The 20,220-nt window shown below is 35.4% G+C and overlaps 1 protein-coding gene across 3 annotated transcripts in view; it reads right to left on the bottom strand.

Moving 5' to 3' along the window:
- The window catches only part of LOC149257456 (FAD/NAD(P)-binding oxidoreductase family protein), a 398,477-nt gene that overhangs the window by 301,348 nt on the left and 76,909 nt on the right, over positions 1–20,220 (bottom strand). For all 3 annotated transcript variants that reach the window (XM_089414323.1, XM_089414320.1, XM_089414317.1), the window contains exons 4-5: positions 2,620–2,796; positions 2,112–2,169 (exon numbers count right to left, since the gene is read on the bottom strand). In XM_089414323.1, coding sequence (XP_089270449.1) covers positions 2,112–2,169; positions 2,620–2,796 — 235 coding nt within the window. The remainder of the gene's footprint in view (positions 1–2,111; positions 2,170–2,619; positions 2,797–20,220) is intronic.

The raw sequence follows: 20,220 nt of genomic DNA, 5'->3' as shown, positions 1-20,220 counted from the left end.
TATCTTTAGAAGAGGATGCTCTTGATTGGCTCACTGAGCAACCTGCTAACTCATATAACTCTTTACAAGCCAAGAAGCCAAGTCTCCATAAAGATCTCTAGGTCTAGAAGCCTTCTTGACAAGACATACTCTCAAACCATAGCCCTAAAGATCCTCTTAGCCCTTCCTAGAGAGCCTATCACCTTGCTTCTAAACCAAGCAACCTATCTAGTTGAGTCTCTCTTCTGAATAGGCCTAGGAATCACCTCCTCATCTTATCATTGACTATATATCCTTGTGGTTCCTCATATACCAAGACTCCCCCCATCAGTGAAAGTCTGTAAAGAGCAGGGAGCTTTAGCTGAGGTAACAATGGGCTATCGCTTCATTGTCTCTCGACCTAGTAGTTGCTATATAGGATCCCCTCCTAGGACCCCCTGCTAGTTTGAGCAGTAACAAGCCCTAGAGAGCTAATGGCTTACACATGTGGGCTAATTAGGGCATTTATTGATGAAGCTAGTAGGTTGCCTTGTAACCCAAGGTTTTATTGTAATCAAACTTGTTTTCTAGGAGCTTTTAGGCTAATTAGCTCTTGTCCTCCTCATATAAATAGAGGAGAGGATCATTCATTCATCATCACTTGTGACATAATTCAAACTCCTTGAGAATTTTGGCCTTCTTGTATCTTGGAGAGATGTGATTATGTGGAGAACTTTGTTTATTGGTTCAAGCCCTAATTCTCTCGCCCTAGGTAAATTGGCCCTAGGAAAACCCTAGTTTTGCTAAGCTTCAACTTGAGGTTTTTTTGAAGGTTTCTTATGCCATTGGCTTGCAAATATTCATTGTTGGAAACCTTTTCTTGGCGTATTGATCCTAGGATATCCCTTTAGGCTTGCTATACCTCAAGCCCTAGGTCAATTGTGCCTTTCTTTGGTCTTACTAGAGGATGCGAGTTGCCTCTCTTAACTTGATTGAGCCTTGTCCCTAAGAAGAGCCATCCTCTATAAGCCATTTTGTCACCTTATTCCTTGAACCTGGAATATCTCTCATGGGTGACCTATATAGCAAGAAGCCTCACATTGATGAAAGTCCATAAAGAGCAAGGGATAGTGAGTGTAATGACAATGAGCCACACCTCATTGTTGTCACTTGGTCTAGTGCTTGTCTTTTCGGGCACCCTTCTACAAGACCTGCTAGATTTTGAGGCAACAAGGCACAAAAACAAGATTATATGTGATAGAAACATGATAAGTGCATCAATCATCACCAACAATTAATTTTATCAAATACGGAAGAGGTGTCCCATACCTTTTAGGAGTGAAGTCTATTATGTTTGAATAGTGTATTTATTACTTCTTTCATAATGAATAATATCACATATAATATACCATTCTCCCTTAGTCTCTACTGTTGAAACATGTAGCTGTGGTCGGTACTTTCATTGGCATATTATTGGAGACAAAATTAAATTTTTATCCTGGTCAAGTCAGCTTCTTGAAGATCAGGTCAGCTCCATGGTCAAAAGGTGGTTTTTCAAGAGTTGTGAACCTTCACATTGACCACTATAAATAGAGCCCACGTTGGAGGTCATTTGAAATTGAATTATCACATCAAAATCAACATCTACCTTAGTTATTATAGTTTATAATTTATCAATATATAGAAACTGTCATGACATCAAGTCTTACATCACCTCTTCTTTCTAGATGTTCCATGAGAACAGTTGATATTTCATGACATCAATGTACAAGATTCACCCAGTGTAATTATAAATACCCTTCTTATTTGTGATTAAAAATAGATGAAGTTTATTCTTGTATCTCATTTAGTATTTTGAATGTGTCGTGTAATCATTATACTTCATCAATAGAACAAGATTAATTTTACAAAAACAAGATAATATGAGATAGAAAAATCATAATATTGTAAGTGCACCAATCATTACCAACAGTTAATTTTATCAAATTGGGAAGAGGCGATTGCTAAAGGTATGTATTAATCTATAAGTTCGATACTCATGGCTCTAATATTAGTATTGCAAGCATTGTTGGAATGACTGTTTATGTTAAAACAGAATTTAACATTGAGAAATAAACAAGCCAACATAAGGATAACATGAGCAACCAAACAACCTCAAACCAACCATTGAGAACCTTTGATGCTGGAGCAAGAATCAAATCCATGAAATCTCTGTCAAGAATAAAATAGTGTCAGAATATGCGTGAAGCTCCTTCAACCTTAGCACACTCCATGAGATACACGTGCTTAATAATGCCTCCTGATAAAGTACCAATCTAAAAATGTATTTAGCTAAGTTAATGCCAAAGTTGAAAGCAATGTTTTGATATAAATAAGAGAGTAAAACCAATTGGTAGAGAAACATAAACCTATTTACTCTCTTCAAGAGACTATTGTTAAAGGATTTATTCCCAACAATCCTGAACATCGTAAAACACATTGTTGGGTAATGGATACACACGTACTTGAATAGACCTACGTTTAGAGAAAAATATAGGGACTGGAGTTTCAAGCACTTGCACACTAATGTGTAATCATATTAGCCAGTCCCCTGTGACCTTCCTACAAGAATACTGAAGAGGTGTGCTAACAGACATCAAAACATAGAATGAAGAGACTCACGTCATATCCCTTTGACCCAATGAAACTGATTTCTGCATTAATTGAGCCCAAAATGCTAATCTCTGTAGTTTATCTGTCGTCCTGCCCAAAACTGATTTTTGTCTCATGATTTCAGGTGGAGGAATATCAAGAAGAGAATCCATAAAGCCACAAAACTTTTCCAGCTGTTGCTCATACCTGTATAAGAGAACAAGCTACTACATGTAACTAAAAAGGTATCATAATAGTTACAAATTCCTAGTCAGAGTACTTACAAATTCCTAGTCAGAGTACTTCCTTACAAAACTTGAACACTTCTGTTAATAATAAAATAATCAACAAAATATCATAGAAGACAATTTTAATAGTGACTCGTCTTCTATTTGCCATGAATGATGAGAAACCATAAATTTTTCTTAGTGCTTCTATATAAAAACATTTCAACCAAGATTACATGTAATGAACCTAGTGGACTAGAAAGATTACTAAATATTTGCATTAATAAAAATTATATAATATGTAGCCTGCTATTGCTACAATAACGAGTATCAATTACTGTAAGACATCCTGTATCATCTAAACAATATAATTTTTTTTTTTGGAAATTGTGTGAAATGAAACAGAACGTTATCAAGTTACAAGAATCAACATCAATTTTTCACAAATTCCACAACAATTTTGAAATACAAAGAACATTTTAATCCTGAACTGTTAGAATTACAATCATAGAACCCTTCCCGGCTAAAGACAAATCCTCAAATAACTGTAAACAATCTTAACTTGGTTCCTAAAGTCAAGAATTGTGAAAAGTAGAAGAAATTTGGAAGTGAAAGACGCGCATCATGACAAAGACTGGACAAAATCCTACAGCTTAGGAACAAAAAAGAAACTTCTCAGCAACACATTATTATTTCAGAACCTGCAAAGATTGTTGACAATCACACTGGCCAGCCAAAAGAAATGGAATGAACAACGAAGTATCTCATTGAACTCAGTGCAAAATGAAGAAAAACTGCCTTCAAATCACTCTTCAAGCCCTCAAATTTCTCCTTTGAACAAATTGTGCATAATTCAGGTAACTTACAGCTCAAAATTGCATGATTGGTGTGACACCAAAAAATGAGATATAAGATTCTTACTCGTATGTTACTTTTTAGTTTTAGGCCTCAGTCCAATTCCTTTTTTTTTAAGTTTTGTGGATACAACTAAGATATCCATTTCCTTTAATTTATTTATTTTTTGAGTTTTGTTGATACAACTAAGATTTCCCTACCAGTTGTATCAAGTATGGATCCCAGTCATATCCATACAGGATATGTATCCAAGTTGCATCACAACCATATCCAAGCAATATCCGAGTCATATCCACTTTGTTACCAAGAGAAACATGAAATGAAATGCAAAACGGGTAAAATACATGAAATGGAAATTCTCAGGTTTTGTTACAAGAAACTGTTGGAGGTTTTCTAGGTTTTTTAGGTTTTTTAACATACGCGTGAAAATAATTTAAAGTTATAAAAATAAAAATTATGAAGCATTCAAATCTCTACAAGCACATACGCAAAGAAATCACATTCATATTCATAGCAGAAATCAGGACATCCTCATTGAATCATTCAAATTCATAGTCGAAAGTTTCCATTAATAAATATCAAAATCATAAATGTTCATTGTTCAGTGCAAAATGATAGATAAGCTCATAAATAGATTAAATTTATAATTCTATCTCATCAGTTAGCTCTTCTAGAGTGAAAGACCCGAATACTTTGCTTCAACTAGGGTCAATAGTAGAAATACTTGGGATTTCTAACATCTCTTCTAGATTCACCTACAACATCTCCAAAGGGAGCTATATTTGCACCACAACTCTAGACAACCAACACTATCATCGTTGGATGTCTCTCTCCATTTGGATTGGTACTTTTCCAATCTCAAGGGGGTGTCCCTAGGGCTTTTGTGTTGTTATTAAGCTAATAAATCTGCATAAACAATCCAAATAATTAGCACACAAAAAACTTTCCCTTGAGATGCCCATAAGCAGCTGCAACAAGAAAGAATGATAAAAACATATGCCGATTGTTAGAATGCAAAAAATTAGAAAGAGATAAATAATGATTAAAAACCAATTTAACTTGAGCTCTACCCCCTCATGTGAGGCCATCACCCAAGTCTTATGCAAACCACACCTATCAAAGTAAAAGGGACTTAAAAAAACATTCCAGATAAACTGCGCATACTATGAAGGCATTGAAATGAAATGAAAGCTTATCAAGCAAGCCAAATTTAAGCAAAGAAAAAGACTAAGTTAAGGCTTGAAAAGGCAGTGCTGAGGAAAGGGTAACTCAAGTAATGTAAGCACTCCCTCCACAAAGGCTCTCATGGATGATGGTCTTGAATAGCCCATGTATAACACTAACCCCTCTCATGAAGTACACCCCAAACCATATCACTTATCACTCACACGGTCACACCTATTGATTGAAGGGTCCACCTTGTTGAAGAATGTAACTAGTGTCAGTCTTCATAATTTTATTTGAGTCATAATGAAATATATTTGTCAAAAGAAAGAAAAAGAAATTTTATTATTAAAGAAATTGACTTATTAAAGCATGGGTTTCATGCTTGGGTCAATTGTTTTTACTATTTAGGTCATAGCCTCCATTGAAGGCGTCTAGGGTTTATGTCGAGTGTCCTTGCACATGTCATATTGTAAGGAACCCTTCTTGGGATTTATTTGTCAAAGAAGAAATTTATTTTTACTGTATTTTAGGTCTTTTATGCCTCCTCCACCAAGTCGGCCTCAAACTAGACAAGCCAGCCTAAACCGAGGGGCAAAAACTACTATATAAAGGAAACAACTCAACCTCATTTGGAGCACTCGCTTATCAAGTTCTATCTGCAACTTATGGGGCCAGAAAAAGTGTGAATTTCAAGGAAAGAAGAAAAAAGGGCTAGCGAAGAAGAAGGAGGTCTCTCTCAAACATAAGAAGTCGAATTTCTCTCTCTCTCTCTCTCCCGTGTGAAGCTGTTGGAAGGGCCGAAAACTGCAGAGCTGAAGCTAGGCCAAAATTCTATAGCTAGGGGTCGAAATTTTGTAGTTGGGAAGTCGAACTTTTGGATTTTTGTTGGGCTGAAGTTGTTGGATAAGAAGAGACTACTAAATCATCTTGGAACGCTGACTTGGTGGAGGAGGAAGGTCTATTTGTCTAGGGTCTTGGTCTATCCCATTTTGAATCTACTGAAGGAAGAGTTCTTGACAGGGTTTTCCCATATATAGGGGTTTTAACCTTGGTTGATTGCCTACATCTGGTGTCCATGATCCTCATGTTTTTTCTTTCATAATTGCTTGATGAAAAGAAGATAAAAAAAAAAAAACATAAAAAAATTAATAAGAACATAATGATATCACAAGTAATTATCAGTATAAGGAAATATTTCTGCCTTTCGATTTTTTAACATGGTATCAAAGGTAAGGTGAAAAAGGAAGAAAAAGCCACGTTGAAGATCTATTGAAGAAAAAGGAGATCAAGGAAGGGTCATCAAAGGGGATCATATAAAGAAACAAGCCTACTATCTTTAGGAACTATGTCAAACTCAATGAAGGGACAAAACAAACTAGAAGGAGCCTCCAACTACAGGGCCTGGAAAAAGGGAATAGACCTCATTCTCGAAAAGAACAAAGTTTTGGATCTCGTTCAAGGAAAAATTAAGAAGCCTACAGATGAATCAAGTGAAGCTGGAAAAAGCAAAGTTTAGAGAAATTGAAATCCTCACTATGGACCTTATAGTGTATGGAGTTAAGTATAATCTAATTCCATACATATCCAACATAAATTCCACTCAAGAAATGTATGAGGCTCTCTCCAAATTGTTCACCATCAAGAACATTGGTCAAATAGAATGTCTCAAAAATGAATTAAGGACTATTAAGATGACATTGTATCATCTTACTTTATAAGGATATCTAGAATCAGAGATGAACTCCAGCAATAGATGAAATTGTCCTAGAAAAGGAGCTCATAATTACTGCTCTTCTAAGACTACCAAAATCTTGGAGTGTCTCTGCATCAAGAACTAACAGTTGGAAAGATACACCAACATTTGAGCAAATGTGGAATGCATGCAGGCAAGAAGAAGCCCATGTATTGTTAGTAAACAACAAGAAGGAGGATGAAGAATAAAACATCTCTAATGCCTATTATGCTCATCACAAGAAGGAGGGAACCTTCAAAAAGTTCAAGGGACCAAAGAAGATGGTTGACCTATCCAAGATTGAATGCTACAATTGCCATAAGATGGGTCATTATAGAAGTCATTGTCCCAAGAATCCAAGGAATGAGAAGAGGGAAAGAGAACATGCAAATGTTGTAGAACAAGCTCCATCAAAGAAGAATAAAACTGAGGAATCGGAAGTCAAGGACTTATACTACTAAGTCCTATCCTATATATCCTTCTTAGTCTTGTATTGTTTTCCTTTATGTTTTGATTCCTAGAGTTTGTATGTCTAATATGTCATGTTAGAACATTTTGAATTATTTTGATGAGTTATAAGTATCCCTTGAGATTGGATTAAGAGGGAACCCTCACCATTTCACCAAAAGATAGTATCTTGTTCTTTGTCTCCTCCTTATATTTGGTTTTCCTTTCATATCAAGATTTGTTTATATTATATGTTGATAACCTTTTATTTATATTTTCCTTGGTTAGGAAAGCTTACTAAATGCTCAAGATTATTGAGGAGGCTTCAAAGGATAGATTTGAAGCATGGAAAAAGATTTGTTGAAGCCCATCAAGAATTGATATCCTACAAGGTTTATGTTCATTCTCTATTGAAAATTTGCTTTACTTTACTAACATCGTTATGTCTAGGGTTTTGAATCATAAATATTCTTGTTAGGGTGATTAATCATTAGATTAAATCCACCCTCGTGATATTATTTAATCATTCTTGTGTAACCCTAACCTTTAGGGTTCACTAGAAAACCTTGGCCTCTTGTTGCTAAGGGTATGTCAATATTGATTATGAAAACTTAGTCTACTTAGGGTTGTTGATGAAATCTAGAATTCCTATTCTTTTGATGTTCAGGTTTTTTGGTATTGTTATGATGGAAACCCTAGTCTTTTAGGGTTTGTTATCGATGTCTATGTTATGTTAGGGTTTGGTAAATTAGGGTTTATATGCAAGACCCTTATAATTAGGGTGTGTGCAAGGGATTTTTGGGGAAGCATACTAGAAAGCCATTTCATCATAGTGAATCTAGATCTAAAGAAATATTAGATCTCATCCATTCCGATGTATGCAGGCCCATGTTTGACAAGACACTTGGAGGTAATCTCTACTGTGTAACATTCATTGATGACCATTCAAGGAAGACATGGCTCTACCTACTCAAAACTAAAGATGAAGTATTTGATAAGTTCAAGGAATTCAGGGCTGAGGTAGAAACCCTAACCGAAAAGATGATAAAGACTCTAAGGACTGACAATGGTGGGGAATACACCTCTAAAGAGTTAATTGCATATTGTAAGGATGCGGGTATTAAGAGGGAGTTCATTATTCCCTACTATCCCGAACAAAATAGATTGGCCGAAAGGAAGAATAGGTCAATTGAAGAAGGCATTCGAACTATGCTCCTTGATCAAGATCTACCAAAGTTCTTATGGGGTGAAGCAACGATGACTGTTGTGTACGTTCAAAATAGAAGTCCTCATAAGAGTCTTGATAATACTACACCCGAAGAAGTATTCACAGGAAAGAAGCCGAGTGTGGATCATCTCCGCATATTTGGAAGTCCAACATATGTCCATGTTCCGAAAGACAAGTGAAAGAAGTTGGACTCGAAAAGCATCAAGGGAATATTCATTGGTTATATTCTTTCCTCAAAGGCATATAGAATTTACATAAAGGAGGGAAGATACATTGAAGTAAGCAGGGATGTCATATTTGATGAAAATCAAGCTTACAAGAAATCAAAGGATATTCCTATTGATTCTGATGACGAAGAAGTTCCCGTATTTGAAGAAGATGAAGTTCATTATGAGAACTCTACTGCAAATGATGAAGAAGAAGGACCAAGTGAGCCTATTCAATCGGTGGTTATCCCAACCACAAGGAAGAGGCCAAATTGGTTGAAAGCTACATTAGAAGATATTGAAGGACATGAAGATGCGAAAGGGTCCCCTAGGGAAAGTAAGAAACTAAAAAGGTATTCTGGTTATACTACATATATAACAAAGTTGATTGAAGTCGAACCATCTACATTCCAGGAAGTTGAGCATGAAGAGGTTTGGAAGAAAGCTATGCAGGAAGAATATCAATCCATCATGAAGAATGGGGTTTGGGAAATCATTCCTAGACCTAGTGACAAATCGGTTGTCACATCGACGTGGATCTATAAGATCAAGCATGATGTGGATGGAAGTATAGACAAATACAAAGCAAGGTTTGTCGCAAGGGGTTTCTCTCAAAAGGAAGGCATTGACTATGAAGAAACATTTGCACCTACTGCAAGGTACACTACCATTAAATCGTTGGTTTCATTGGCTGCTACAATGGGGTGAAATACCCATCAAATGGATGTTAAGACCACATTTCTAAAAGGGACCATTGATGAGGAAGTGTACATCGAACAACCTGAATGATTTGAAGTGAATAGCAAGGACTCTCATGTTCGCAGACTCAAGAAGGCCCTATATAGCTTGAAGCATGCACCAAGGGCATGGTATGCAAGAATGGATGCATATCTTCTCAGCCTTGGGTTCGTGAAGAGTACTTCTGATCCGAATCTATATATCAAGGTTGTGAATAATGAGCCCGTCATTATTCTACTATATGTGGATGATCTATTCATCACTGGTGTAGAACGAAGAATTCAAGAATGCAAGATGTTGGCAGCTGAATTTGAGATGAAGGATCTAGGACTGATGCACTAATACCTAGGTCTAAAAGTATGGTAGAGACCTAGGGAGATATATTCAGGGCAAGAAAAGTACATCATCAAGATATTACATAAATTTGGGATGGATTCATGGTTGCTCCTATGATCACCAACCTCAAGAAGTTGAGGAGCTCCAACTCTAGTCTCGTGGATCCTACCTCACATCATAAGTTGGTGGGTTCCTAATGTATCTGGTAAATACTAGACTAGCTATATGTTTTGCAGTAAACATTCTTAGTCAGTTTCAGTTGGAGCCTCGTCATTATCACAGGATAACTCCCAAACATATATTGAGGTATCTTCGTGGCAATATACATCACTGCCTCAAGTATGATAGTAAGGAAGTCAAGTTAATTGGCTTCATAGACTCTGATTGGGGTGGCAGTGAGACCTGTTGTCGCACAGAATGTCTAGGCACCGCGACAACGGCTCAGATCAGGGGTTGTCACGTTGATCCCCAATCTCTCTGTTTAAGTTGTCTCCCTATAGCAAACTAAGGGGGGTAGACCCTACGGAAATGGAATGAAGAAGAACTAGTTGGGAACCAGCCAGTTCAAAAGACACAATGAAGCGACCAAGTACTTAATTACGATTTAGCACGAGTTATAGGATTTAATTAAATTTAAACGATTGATACCAGTGCCTTATGGGGTCAACAATTTTACTAGGGAAATTAAGACCAAGTAATTGATTTGCAACTGTTGTTTGGATGAGTGACTATCTTATATGAAATGCATATCCTAAAACTAATGTGAGATGCAAAAATCTTGGTTAATTTTAGTTAAATGCCTATCTAAGTTTAAACCATTCAATCATTTCTATATTGAGCTTGATTTCATAGTAATTGGTAGAGAGAAGATAAGGTGAAGCACACTAAGGTGTGATTAACAATACCTCTTCTGAAAATCTAACATAACCAGTGCCTTCGGCGCTGCAAAGAGTTGTGGCTCTGATGACTGCAAGGTCACCATTTTAAGTACTATTAAAAGAAAGTTTCTCAAGCAAAGATGGATGGGTACCTATCTTTCTATCGACCAAGCTTATGCTTGGAAGTAAATTTTAATTATGCAGAACTAACTTAATATGCAAATGCACGAGATGATTAGAAGATGAGATGAAGTTAGATTCAAGGATGAAAAGCGCTTGTGCCACAATCTATCAAAGCTCTTAATCACCAAAATGAAATGTTCACTTCACTAGACAAAGATTGAAAGATAAACTCTTAGCAATATCACAATTAAACCACAAGTTTACTTCAAATCTTTTTAATACAATTATAGCTCAAAGAGAACAAAAGCTTCTTCACAATTTAATATCAAATGCTCAAAAAATACTCAACTTATGAAACCAAAGATATGCAATTTATCACAATTCCATGACAGAGTACTTCAATAATTACTTGAAAAAATCGCAAAATATTTAACATGCAATAAACATCAAATAATTCAAGCAATTAACACCACATTTAAAGTTATTTAACGACGAGCAATTTCAATAAATGTCGAGCATAAAATGATGCTCTAAACCTTTTCATGCAAAATACTTTAGCAATTAAATTTCAAAAAATTAAATACCATGAAATTCAAATGCTAAGCAATTCAAATAATTCCAAAAAAATGATTTTTCTTAGCGACCCCAATCCAGAAAAATTTATTTTTTATTATAGTCAATCATTGGATGATTCAAAAATTATTTAAACTTGTTTCATTATAGAGAAAAAAAAATTAATACCACAAAATTTTCCCTTTAAATTTTAAGATCCCAACACCCCTAACACAAAGAAAACCGAAGAAGGCACTTTAGATTAAAAATTTAATTATTCCTTAGGCAAATTTTAATGTGCTAAGTTTTGTGAAACAAATTTAATGTGGCAAATGATTGATTAAGCTTCTTAATGTGAAAAATGTAATGAAATCAAAAGGCTTAAAGAATTGAATTTTTAATGGGCCAAAGGCCACAAAAAAAATTAAAATTTTAATGTGTGAGCACAAAGCTTTCTTTTGATTTAAATCTTTAGAAATATCAAAGTCACATTAATAAAAAATGGAAATGAAGAATTTTTTAAATTTTTGTTTTTTATCTCAAGCAAAATCAAAATGTCATAAAAAATAATCAAAACAAAGAGGAAAAGCAAAAATTTAAAAATGAAATTGGATTTCTAAAAAGAAATAAAAGTCATAAAGAAAAATTTTAAATCAAAATTTTTTTAAAAGTTTCTTTTTTAATTTAAACAAAAACCCAAAAAAAAATATAATGAAAAGCAAGTAAAAGAAAATCGAATTAGTAATGTTATGAAAATCTAACCCTAAATGAAATCAAAACAAAACAAAGCAAAAGTAAAAAAAATAAGAAAGGGAAATCGAATTGTTTTTTGTGTGCAGGTTTGGACAGCAGCAGTGAAGGAAAGGTCGAAGGAGCTCGAGGAACTTTGAAGGACGCAGAGACTACGAGAGGGAAGAGTTACAGGTCAAGGGAGGATACTGGCTGAGGAGGCAACAAGGAACGCAGAGATGGCAACAATGGCAGCGGCGAGGAAGGAGCTCTGAGCAGCAATGAGGGATGGAGCTCGAAGAAAAGGAGAAGAGATCCGCGGAAGTGCCTGGCAGTCAAATAGAGGAGACAACAACAAATAGAAAAAATGCAGGTCAAAGGGGAGAGCTACAAGGAGCGAAAAAGACCGCGGGAGAGAAGAGATGAAAGAGAAACACAGGTTAAGGTTGAGGGTTAACACAGCAGGGAGAAGGGAGGAGCAATGGAAAAAAAATGAGAAGAAACCCCAAAACGCAAGCAGAGAGAAACCCATGTGGAAGAGGGAGAAAGGAGAAAGAAAAAATTGAATTTTTTCAAAGAAGGGAAAAATATGCACTAGAAAATGGGAAGAAAGAAAACAAAAACGCAGGCAACAAAGAGCAGCAAAATTTTAAAGGGCTTTAGGGTAGCACTGGGTAGCCCCACAACCTTAAAAAAATTCATAAATTTATATTTTTAAAATGATATATTCCTGCTTCAAATTCTCTCAGGAAAACTCATGAAATCCCCAGATCTAAATTTCAAAACCCTCTGACTGTAAAAAATGTTATGATATTCCGACACATAGGAAATAGTTAAGTATAACTTGGTCTAGTGTAGAGTTAGGTAAAGTGTGTTTCTTTACTATGTACTTTTGTAACTTACAATCCGACGGTCACAATATGTTCTAGACATTAAGTGATCTGACGGTTCATTCTCTCCTCGATATTACCGACACTTCATCTGTGGCTTAACACTCGATTGGTCCATGATCTCTATTTAAAGAGCATGGAGTGTCATTTGCAGGGTGACCGATCATGAGAGAAGCTTATGTAAATTTTCTTTCTTTTATTAATAAATTCCCTGAAGTGGCCGCGTTGACTCAGGTCATAGACTGTTTCCCTCTTTGAGGATTTTAACCACGTCAAGCACACTGGTGTATTGATCTATGATCTATTTGTGAGCGGTGTCCTTTGGTGTTCTATCTGAGGAACTTACTCTGTAAATTCCTACATGGTATCAGGGTTATTTGAGGGCCGCATTCGTTGGTGATCCAAATCGAAAGTCGGTACAACTGCATCCGGTTGTCGTTTCCTAGATCTATTGTTTCTGACCATTTTCGGGCCGAGAGGACTGCTCTATTGTGTTAGGAGCATCTGTTCCAGTGAGGAACCCTTTTCGTTTCATGTGAAAGGGTTTCCGGTAGCCCTAGCTACGTCATTTTTAAGATCTGGAGGCAAAAAGGGCTTTTTCAAGTAAGCACGCCCAAAGCTTTAGTGATTTAAAAAAATAATAATAAATAAATAAAACCCTTCCTCTTTTCCAAAAATTACTAACCTTTTAAACTAGCTCACTTGGTCCAAAGTTATTTTATGAAAATAGAAGTCTTGAGTTCAAGTCCTTTTTGTTGAGTTACTTTTTCAAAAAACACATGTAACTTATGTTTTAAAGTTACTTTATGTAAAAGTGAGTCACTTATAATTCTAAAATCTCTTTATCTTTTATTTAAGTTACAATTAGTGAGTAGCTCATAAAGTACCATTGTAAAAGTGACTTTCACTTATTTATAAACGTGAATCACATAAAATCTTTTTTTAAAGTGAGCTAATTAGATTAAGTTTGGAGGGGGGGGCGGGGCGGAAGGGGGATTTTTTTTTTAAATATAATATTATCATTCACTTCCGCACATTCACGCACTTCGTCAGCATCTTCAACAACTTTTCTTCAAAAAGCCATAACTTCTTCATCCGTGAGCCGTTTTCAAAGCCATTTTTTTAATCGACCTAATTTTTCGAGATCTTTCCATTGGAACACTTAATTTCAGCATCTATAGCTTCAGTTTTTGTTAAAATGGAAAGCCCATGCCAAGTTATTCTTGACAACACCAACTACTTCCAATGGTGGTCCTACATTGTGGATTTACTTAGACATAAAGGTCTTTACAAAATAGCCTCAGGCCAAGAAACTAAACCTAAAGATGAAGATAAGACAGCCAAATGGGAAAATAGGCAAAATCAAGCACGTGGGTTGATAGGGATGTCTATTTCTCCAGACTTTAGATTCCATATCGCAGAACTTGATACCCCAAATGAAGCAATGAAACAGTTCAATAAAGTTTTTGGAATTAAAAATGAAATTCGAGCCCATCAACTCGAAAATGAGTTGCTTACGTTGGACATGAATAATTTTTCTTCCATTGAAGATTTTTTGTCCAAGTTCAAGACCCTTAGACTTCTCTTGGAAGGTGTTAAGGTCCAGAAAGAAGATGGTAGCCTTATCTATTCCATTCTTACTAAGTTGGGACCAGCCTACTCTGTGTTTGTTTCCACCTTCCATTCTACTAGAGAAGCCTTTATTTCTCAAAGACAAGACTACAAGTCCCCCTCTTTTGATGCCTTTTGTGATTCTTTAATAAGAGAACAAGAAAAACTATTACATCTTGGTCTTCTTAATCTTGGAAACTCTTCTAAGAAAGCCTTAACCACCCATCAACAACCAAATTCAAAGAATCCTAAGAAGCAGTATCCTAAAAAGAATGGTCCTAAACCAAACAAGGGTCCTAAGCAATTTTAATCTCAAAATGAAAAATCAATTCAACAAAATGATAAGGCAAATAAAAACAAAGGGAAAAAGATTGATAGACATTGCAACTTTTGTAATCGAGATGGCCACTTAGAATCTGTTGTCGCACAGATTGTCTGGGCAGCGCAACAACACTCAGACCAGGGGCTGTCACCCTGATCCCTAATCCCTTCGTTTAAGCCGTCTCCCGAGGCTAAGGGGGGTAGACCTTATGGCATGAATGAAGACCAACTATGGACCAGTTGGGTTGGGAGAAACAACAAGGCAATTTAGCACTTGATTGATTTCGGAAATTAATGTACCAGTGCCTTATGGAGCTAATGATTAAATGATTATTTATTAAATGTTGCAGAAATATGAACCATGTAAAGCAATCATTTATCATCAAATATTCCAAGCAATACAAGCTATTCAATAAACTCACAATGCTTTAAAAATGATCCAGCAATTAAACTTCAAGAAAAATCAAATGCTTTAAATGATCATAAAATTTAAATGCTAACGAGTTACCACTTTCATATAGCTAATCTTCAAATAAACATTTAAGTGCATTTAACTATAAACAAGTGGAACATGGATACCACAAAATAAAAAGAAAAAGACAGAAAATAAATTTGTCATTTTTTAATTAGTCTTTTTCAAAATTTTTAATTTTTACATATTTTTAATTTTTATTTTTTTAATGAAATTTTAAATCTAAAAATAAAACTAAAATCCTAAATAGAAATAAAATCTAATCTAAACTAAAGTCTAATAACAATAAAAAGAAACTTTTTAACCTTTTATGAATTTTTTATTTTTTTTATTGATTTTTTGATTTATTCTAAAATAAAATAATACTAAACTAAACTATAACATATCCAATTCTAAGACAAAAAAATTATATACAAAAATGAAATCTAAAATTAAAAACTCTAATTCTAAAAAAACTCAGTCCTAAACTAAACTATGGGCTAAACTAATAAAACAAGATCTAAGCTTAAATATATCTAAAAAAATAAAACTAAAACTTAAGCTAACGGCTAACCTAAAAAAATGAAAATCGATTTTTTTGTTTTCAAACTTTTTTGATATTATTTTAAAATCAAAATTAAAACAAAAACTAAATTTAAAGAAAACTGGATCTAAAACTAAAACAAAAAAAGGAAATCTAAAATTAAAAAATAATCTAAACTAAAACACTAACTCTAAAAATAAAACAAAATCCTAAAAAAAAAAACTTTTTTATTTTTATGATTAAAACAAAATGAAACTTAAATTATATCTATTTCTGAAGAAAACAAAAAAAAAAACGTAAGCTAAAAAGAATTCAAATCTGAATCTAAATTAAACAAAAAACCTAACCTGAATGAAAATTTATAAAATTTCAAATCCTAACTAAATAAAAGTCTAAATCTAAAACAAATAAAAATCTAACCTAGCCTAAACATATGCATATATCAAAAATGAAAATAAATTACGTACGTACGCTAAAACTATGTATTTATAAAACGCAGGTGGAAAAACAAAAAATCAAATAAATCAAATCAAATCAAATCAAATAAATCGAACAGATTGCTAGTCTGTTGTAATATGCAGGTTTGAACAGCGGCAAAGGAAATGACAGCGGTGGACGCAGCATGGAATGGAGCAGTAGATTGCAAGTGCAGATATGGCTGCGGATGGATATACGGAAGGAGCTGAGCGAAAGCTGAAGGGCGCCGACGCGGAGGAAGAAATCCAGACGTGAGAATGTAGCTGAAAGTGGCAGCGTGGAGAAGGACGCAGCATTGGGAGATGAAGATTTCAGGTGGTGGTAGCAGCGAAATGGAGAAGGGATCGAGTAGATTTGGGCAGCGAACAATAGCTGCGTGATGGGTACGCAAGGGCAGAGAGGAGAAAAATTGGGAGAAGTTTGCGTGGAGGGAGGAAGGGACTGCATGTGGAAGAGAATTTGAATAGCGTCGTGAAAAAATGGAACCCGTTTTGGAGCGTTTGTTTTGCAGGTGGGGATGAAAGGAGGTGGCTGCGTGAAGGGTGAAGGGAAATTGCTAAAGGAAAATGCGCAGGGACGGATTTGCGGCGGATGGGCAGCATAGACGAGACTGCAATGGCAGAGAGGACGGATTTGGAGGAAGGATCGATGAAGAGGCTGAATACGCAAGTCTTGTGTAGGTTTAAGGGAGTAGCAATGACTGCGGCCTCTAAAAAAAATTTCAAAATTTTTCTGCAACAGTAAAACCCCAGGCAGCAGTGAAAATTGAAAACGCAAGCAGCAGACCCGTAGTCCAGAAAATTGATTGAAATTTTAAATCCCTCCTGCTCCAAATTGCCTGATAGAAACCCTGAAAATTTCTCAAAACCTATACCTGCAACCTAAAAACAATGAAAACAAACAGCCAGAAACTGAAAATGCAAAAAATAAATGAAACCCTAAAAACCCTAAGAACCAGCTAAATAATTACAGTAATTACAAATTAAAGGCTCTAAATAGCCGGATTTGCCATTATGCCACAGAAATATTTTCAGAATTTCAAACTCAAAGTGAGGTGCTTCAGAAAACCCTTCATGCATCTGCAACAAAAATTCTAATGATAAGCCCGGGATTAAAACTAGCTGGGCTCTTTCAGAAAACGCAATCCAGGAGTTGGCTGGTTCAGCCAAGAACTTCCCCGAACGCCCGGTAATCTAAAAAAGGATTTCCTGCACAGCTTAAATCAACCATTAACATAGAGGGAGAAAACAACAGTGAAATTCAGATCAAATGGAGATACCTGCCATTATATTTCAGAAATTAAACTATCATTCAAACCCCAGAGATCAGACAAGATACCTGTGCCTAAATCAATCTTCATCAAGCTATTATCAATGGCTGAAAATAAAATTATGTAGAAAAATAACACCTTACAGCATTTCTAGAAGAGTAACACCAGCAAGATTTTCAACCCCAGAGTCTTTTTTTATTGCACAAAAAATGACTACAAGAGAGCTTTCTTTAGCACCAGACTCTCAGATCGAATCTGATCTCAAATGACCCCTGACACCCGCTTTAAAGGAAAATTTCCCAACGGCTAGTTCGAGTGATCCATGTCAAAATGATCTCGACTGTCGATGAGAATCAAAATCCCTTTCAATCCCATCCGTCGAATTTTTAAATGTATTTTAATATATTAAAAAATTAAAATCCTGCATTTATTTACTAAAAACTTTGACTTATTATTATTTTATTATTTTATTTTATTTTTCAAAAATTTTTATTTTTTTTTAATTTATTTTTAATTTTTATTTTATTTTATTATTTTATTATTTTCTAATTTTTTAATTTTATTATTTTTTATTTTTTATTTTTGGATCCTTGAACTTAGCCTTTGGAAAAATCACCTAGGACCTAAGACTTAGGACTTATGAGGGGATAAAACATTTTCTAACCCTCAAGACACTTTACATCATGACTTTTACACTTTTATATCTCATTTGACATAAACCCTCATAGACCACCCAATTCTGCAACAAATATAATCTAGCAGATCAAGCAATTTGAAATAACTTAACCAAATAATTAGGATTATTTCCAAATTACTTTTACATAGACTCGAAGTACACTAGGATTCCCCTAAGATTCTAATGACAAAATTCATTCCGGCTTTGAGGTTAGGCTGAAGGAAAACTCTGCCGATCATGGACCGGTGAGACAAAAAACCTTCCGGAACGTAGGTTATCACTAAAAAATTAAGTTTGCCTAGGCAATTTACATACATGACTCAAATCTGCTAAGATTATTTACAATTTACACATGCAGACTGGGTTTACAACATAACACGATCGAGTTGATGATGACAGTCGAATGGCACGGACACGTCGATCAAGCACTATCCCTTTTGCGAAAAGGGGGTGTACTGCTATGGGTACTTGACACGTAGTGGTCAACAGAATCCAAATGCTTTAAGAAAATGGAAGCCTTGGAAGCAGCAATGAAGAAGCATAACATCCATTTGGAGCACTCTTCAACTTCAACTTCATCTTCAGGAATAGCACTTTCTGCATGTGGTTGTCAAGCATCTCGGTCTGGTTATGCACTAAATGTATCTTCTTCCTCTCATTCTCATGAGTGGCTCATTGATTCTAGAGTTTCTTATCACATGGCCAAAAACAAAGCCATGTTTTCTTCTTTAAATGATTGTAACACCAAAAATATATATGTTGGTGATGATAGATCTCTTAGTGTTGTAGGGACTGGACTAGACAATGGTCAATTTAATGATGTATTATGTGTTCCAACCTTATCCTGCAACCTTCTATCTGTATATCAGATAACTCATTCAGGTGAAGGTAAAACCGTTGAATTTTCACCTCACGATGTTGTAATTAAGGACCTAAGAGATCCTAGACAGATTTTAGCTACTAGCATTGCTGATGATTCCACAAGGTTGTATAAGTTTAACAGCTTTGGGTCATCAACTCTTCCCTCGGTATTTGTTGCTCATAATGATGAAGTGATCAAACTTTGGCATGAGTGATTTGGTCACTTAAACTATCGCTCCCTTCAAAATCTATGTAAAGAAAATATGGTGACAGGTCTTCCTATGGTATCTTGCAGAGATGGTGTTTGTTCCGGATGTGTACTCGGAAAACATCATCGGGATAGTTTTGAAAAACATGCCTCTTGGCACGCCTCAGCGCCTTTACAGCTTGTGCATAGTGATTTATGTGGTCCACTTCTAGTTGTTTCATTCTCTGGCTACAAGTATTTCTTAACTTTCATTGATGATCTCTCCAAACGCACTTGGGTATACTTCTTAAAACTCAAGAGTGAAGTATTTAACATGTTCTTGGCCTTTAAAGTCTTTGTTGAGAAACAATCTAGAGCTCAAATTCTTAAGCTAAGATCTGATAATGGCAGAGAATATGTTAACAACAAATTCATCAACTTTTGCACGGAGCATGGAATTCAAATGCAACATATTGTTCCATATACTCCACAACAAAATGGTGTAGCTGAAAGGAAGAATCGCACCTTAAAGGAAATGGCTAATTTTATGCTTCAATCTAAAGGACTTAGCTCAATTTTTGGGCAGAAACAATTAACTGTGCAAATACATAGTAAATCGCACTCCTACCAAGGTTTTAAAGAATATCACTCTAGAAGAAGCATGGAGCTCAATTAAACCAGATGTAAATCACTTTCGTGTTTTTGGAAGTGAAGCATGGGCCCATATTCTAGATGTGAAACATAAAGCTTTAGAACCTAAGAGTGAAAAATGTATTTTTGTTGGATATTCTGAAGATGTCAAAGGATATAGACTAATTCCACTTAAGTCCAAAAAATGTTATCATTAGAAGAGATGTAAAGTTCGCTGAAAATATATCGGCCTACGATCCTAGTTCGGCGGATGTGCCAACTCTCTCTATCCCTTCTACTTCTAAAAATATTTCTTCTTCAAATGATGACAACAAGGATGACAATCCTCCCCCACCTTCTCAGGATCCTCCTTCAGCTCCTCAGCTTCCAAAATGGCTCTATGCTACTCGGGATGCAGTAGGTGCTCTTGCAGGTGATCCTACAGATCAATGACATACACGTTCTCAGTTCGATAGAGCCTCTTCTTTACTGGCT

Source organism: Pinus tabuliformis, chromosome 6 (genome assembly GCF_031772625.1).
Source record: "Pinus tabuliformis cultivar Carrire ecotype Pingquan chromosome 6, CPIR1, whole genome shotgun sequence".
Lineage (NCBI taxonomy): Eukaryota > Viridiplantae > Streptophyta > Pinopsida > Pinales > Pinaceae > Pinus > Pinus tabuliformis.
This window is presented reverse-complemented; position numbering and strand designations above follow the sequence as displayed.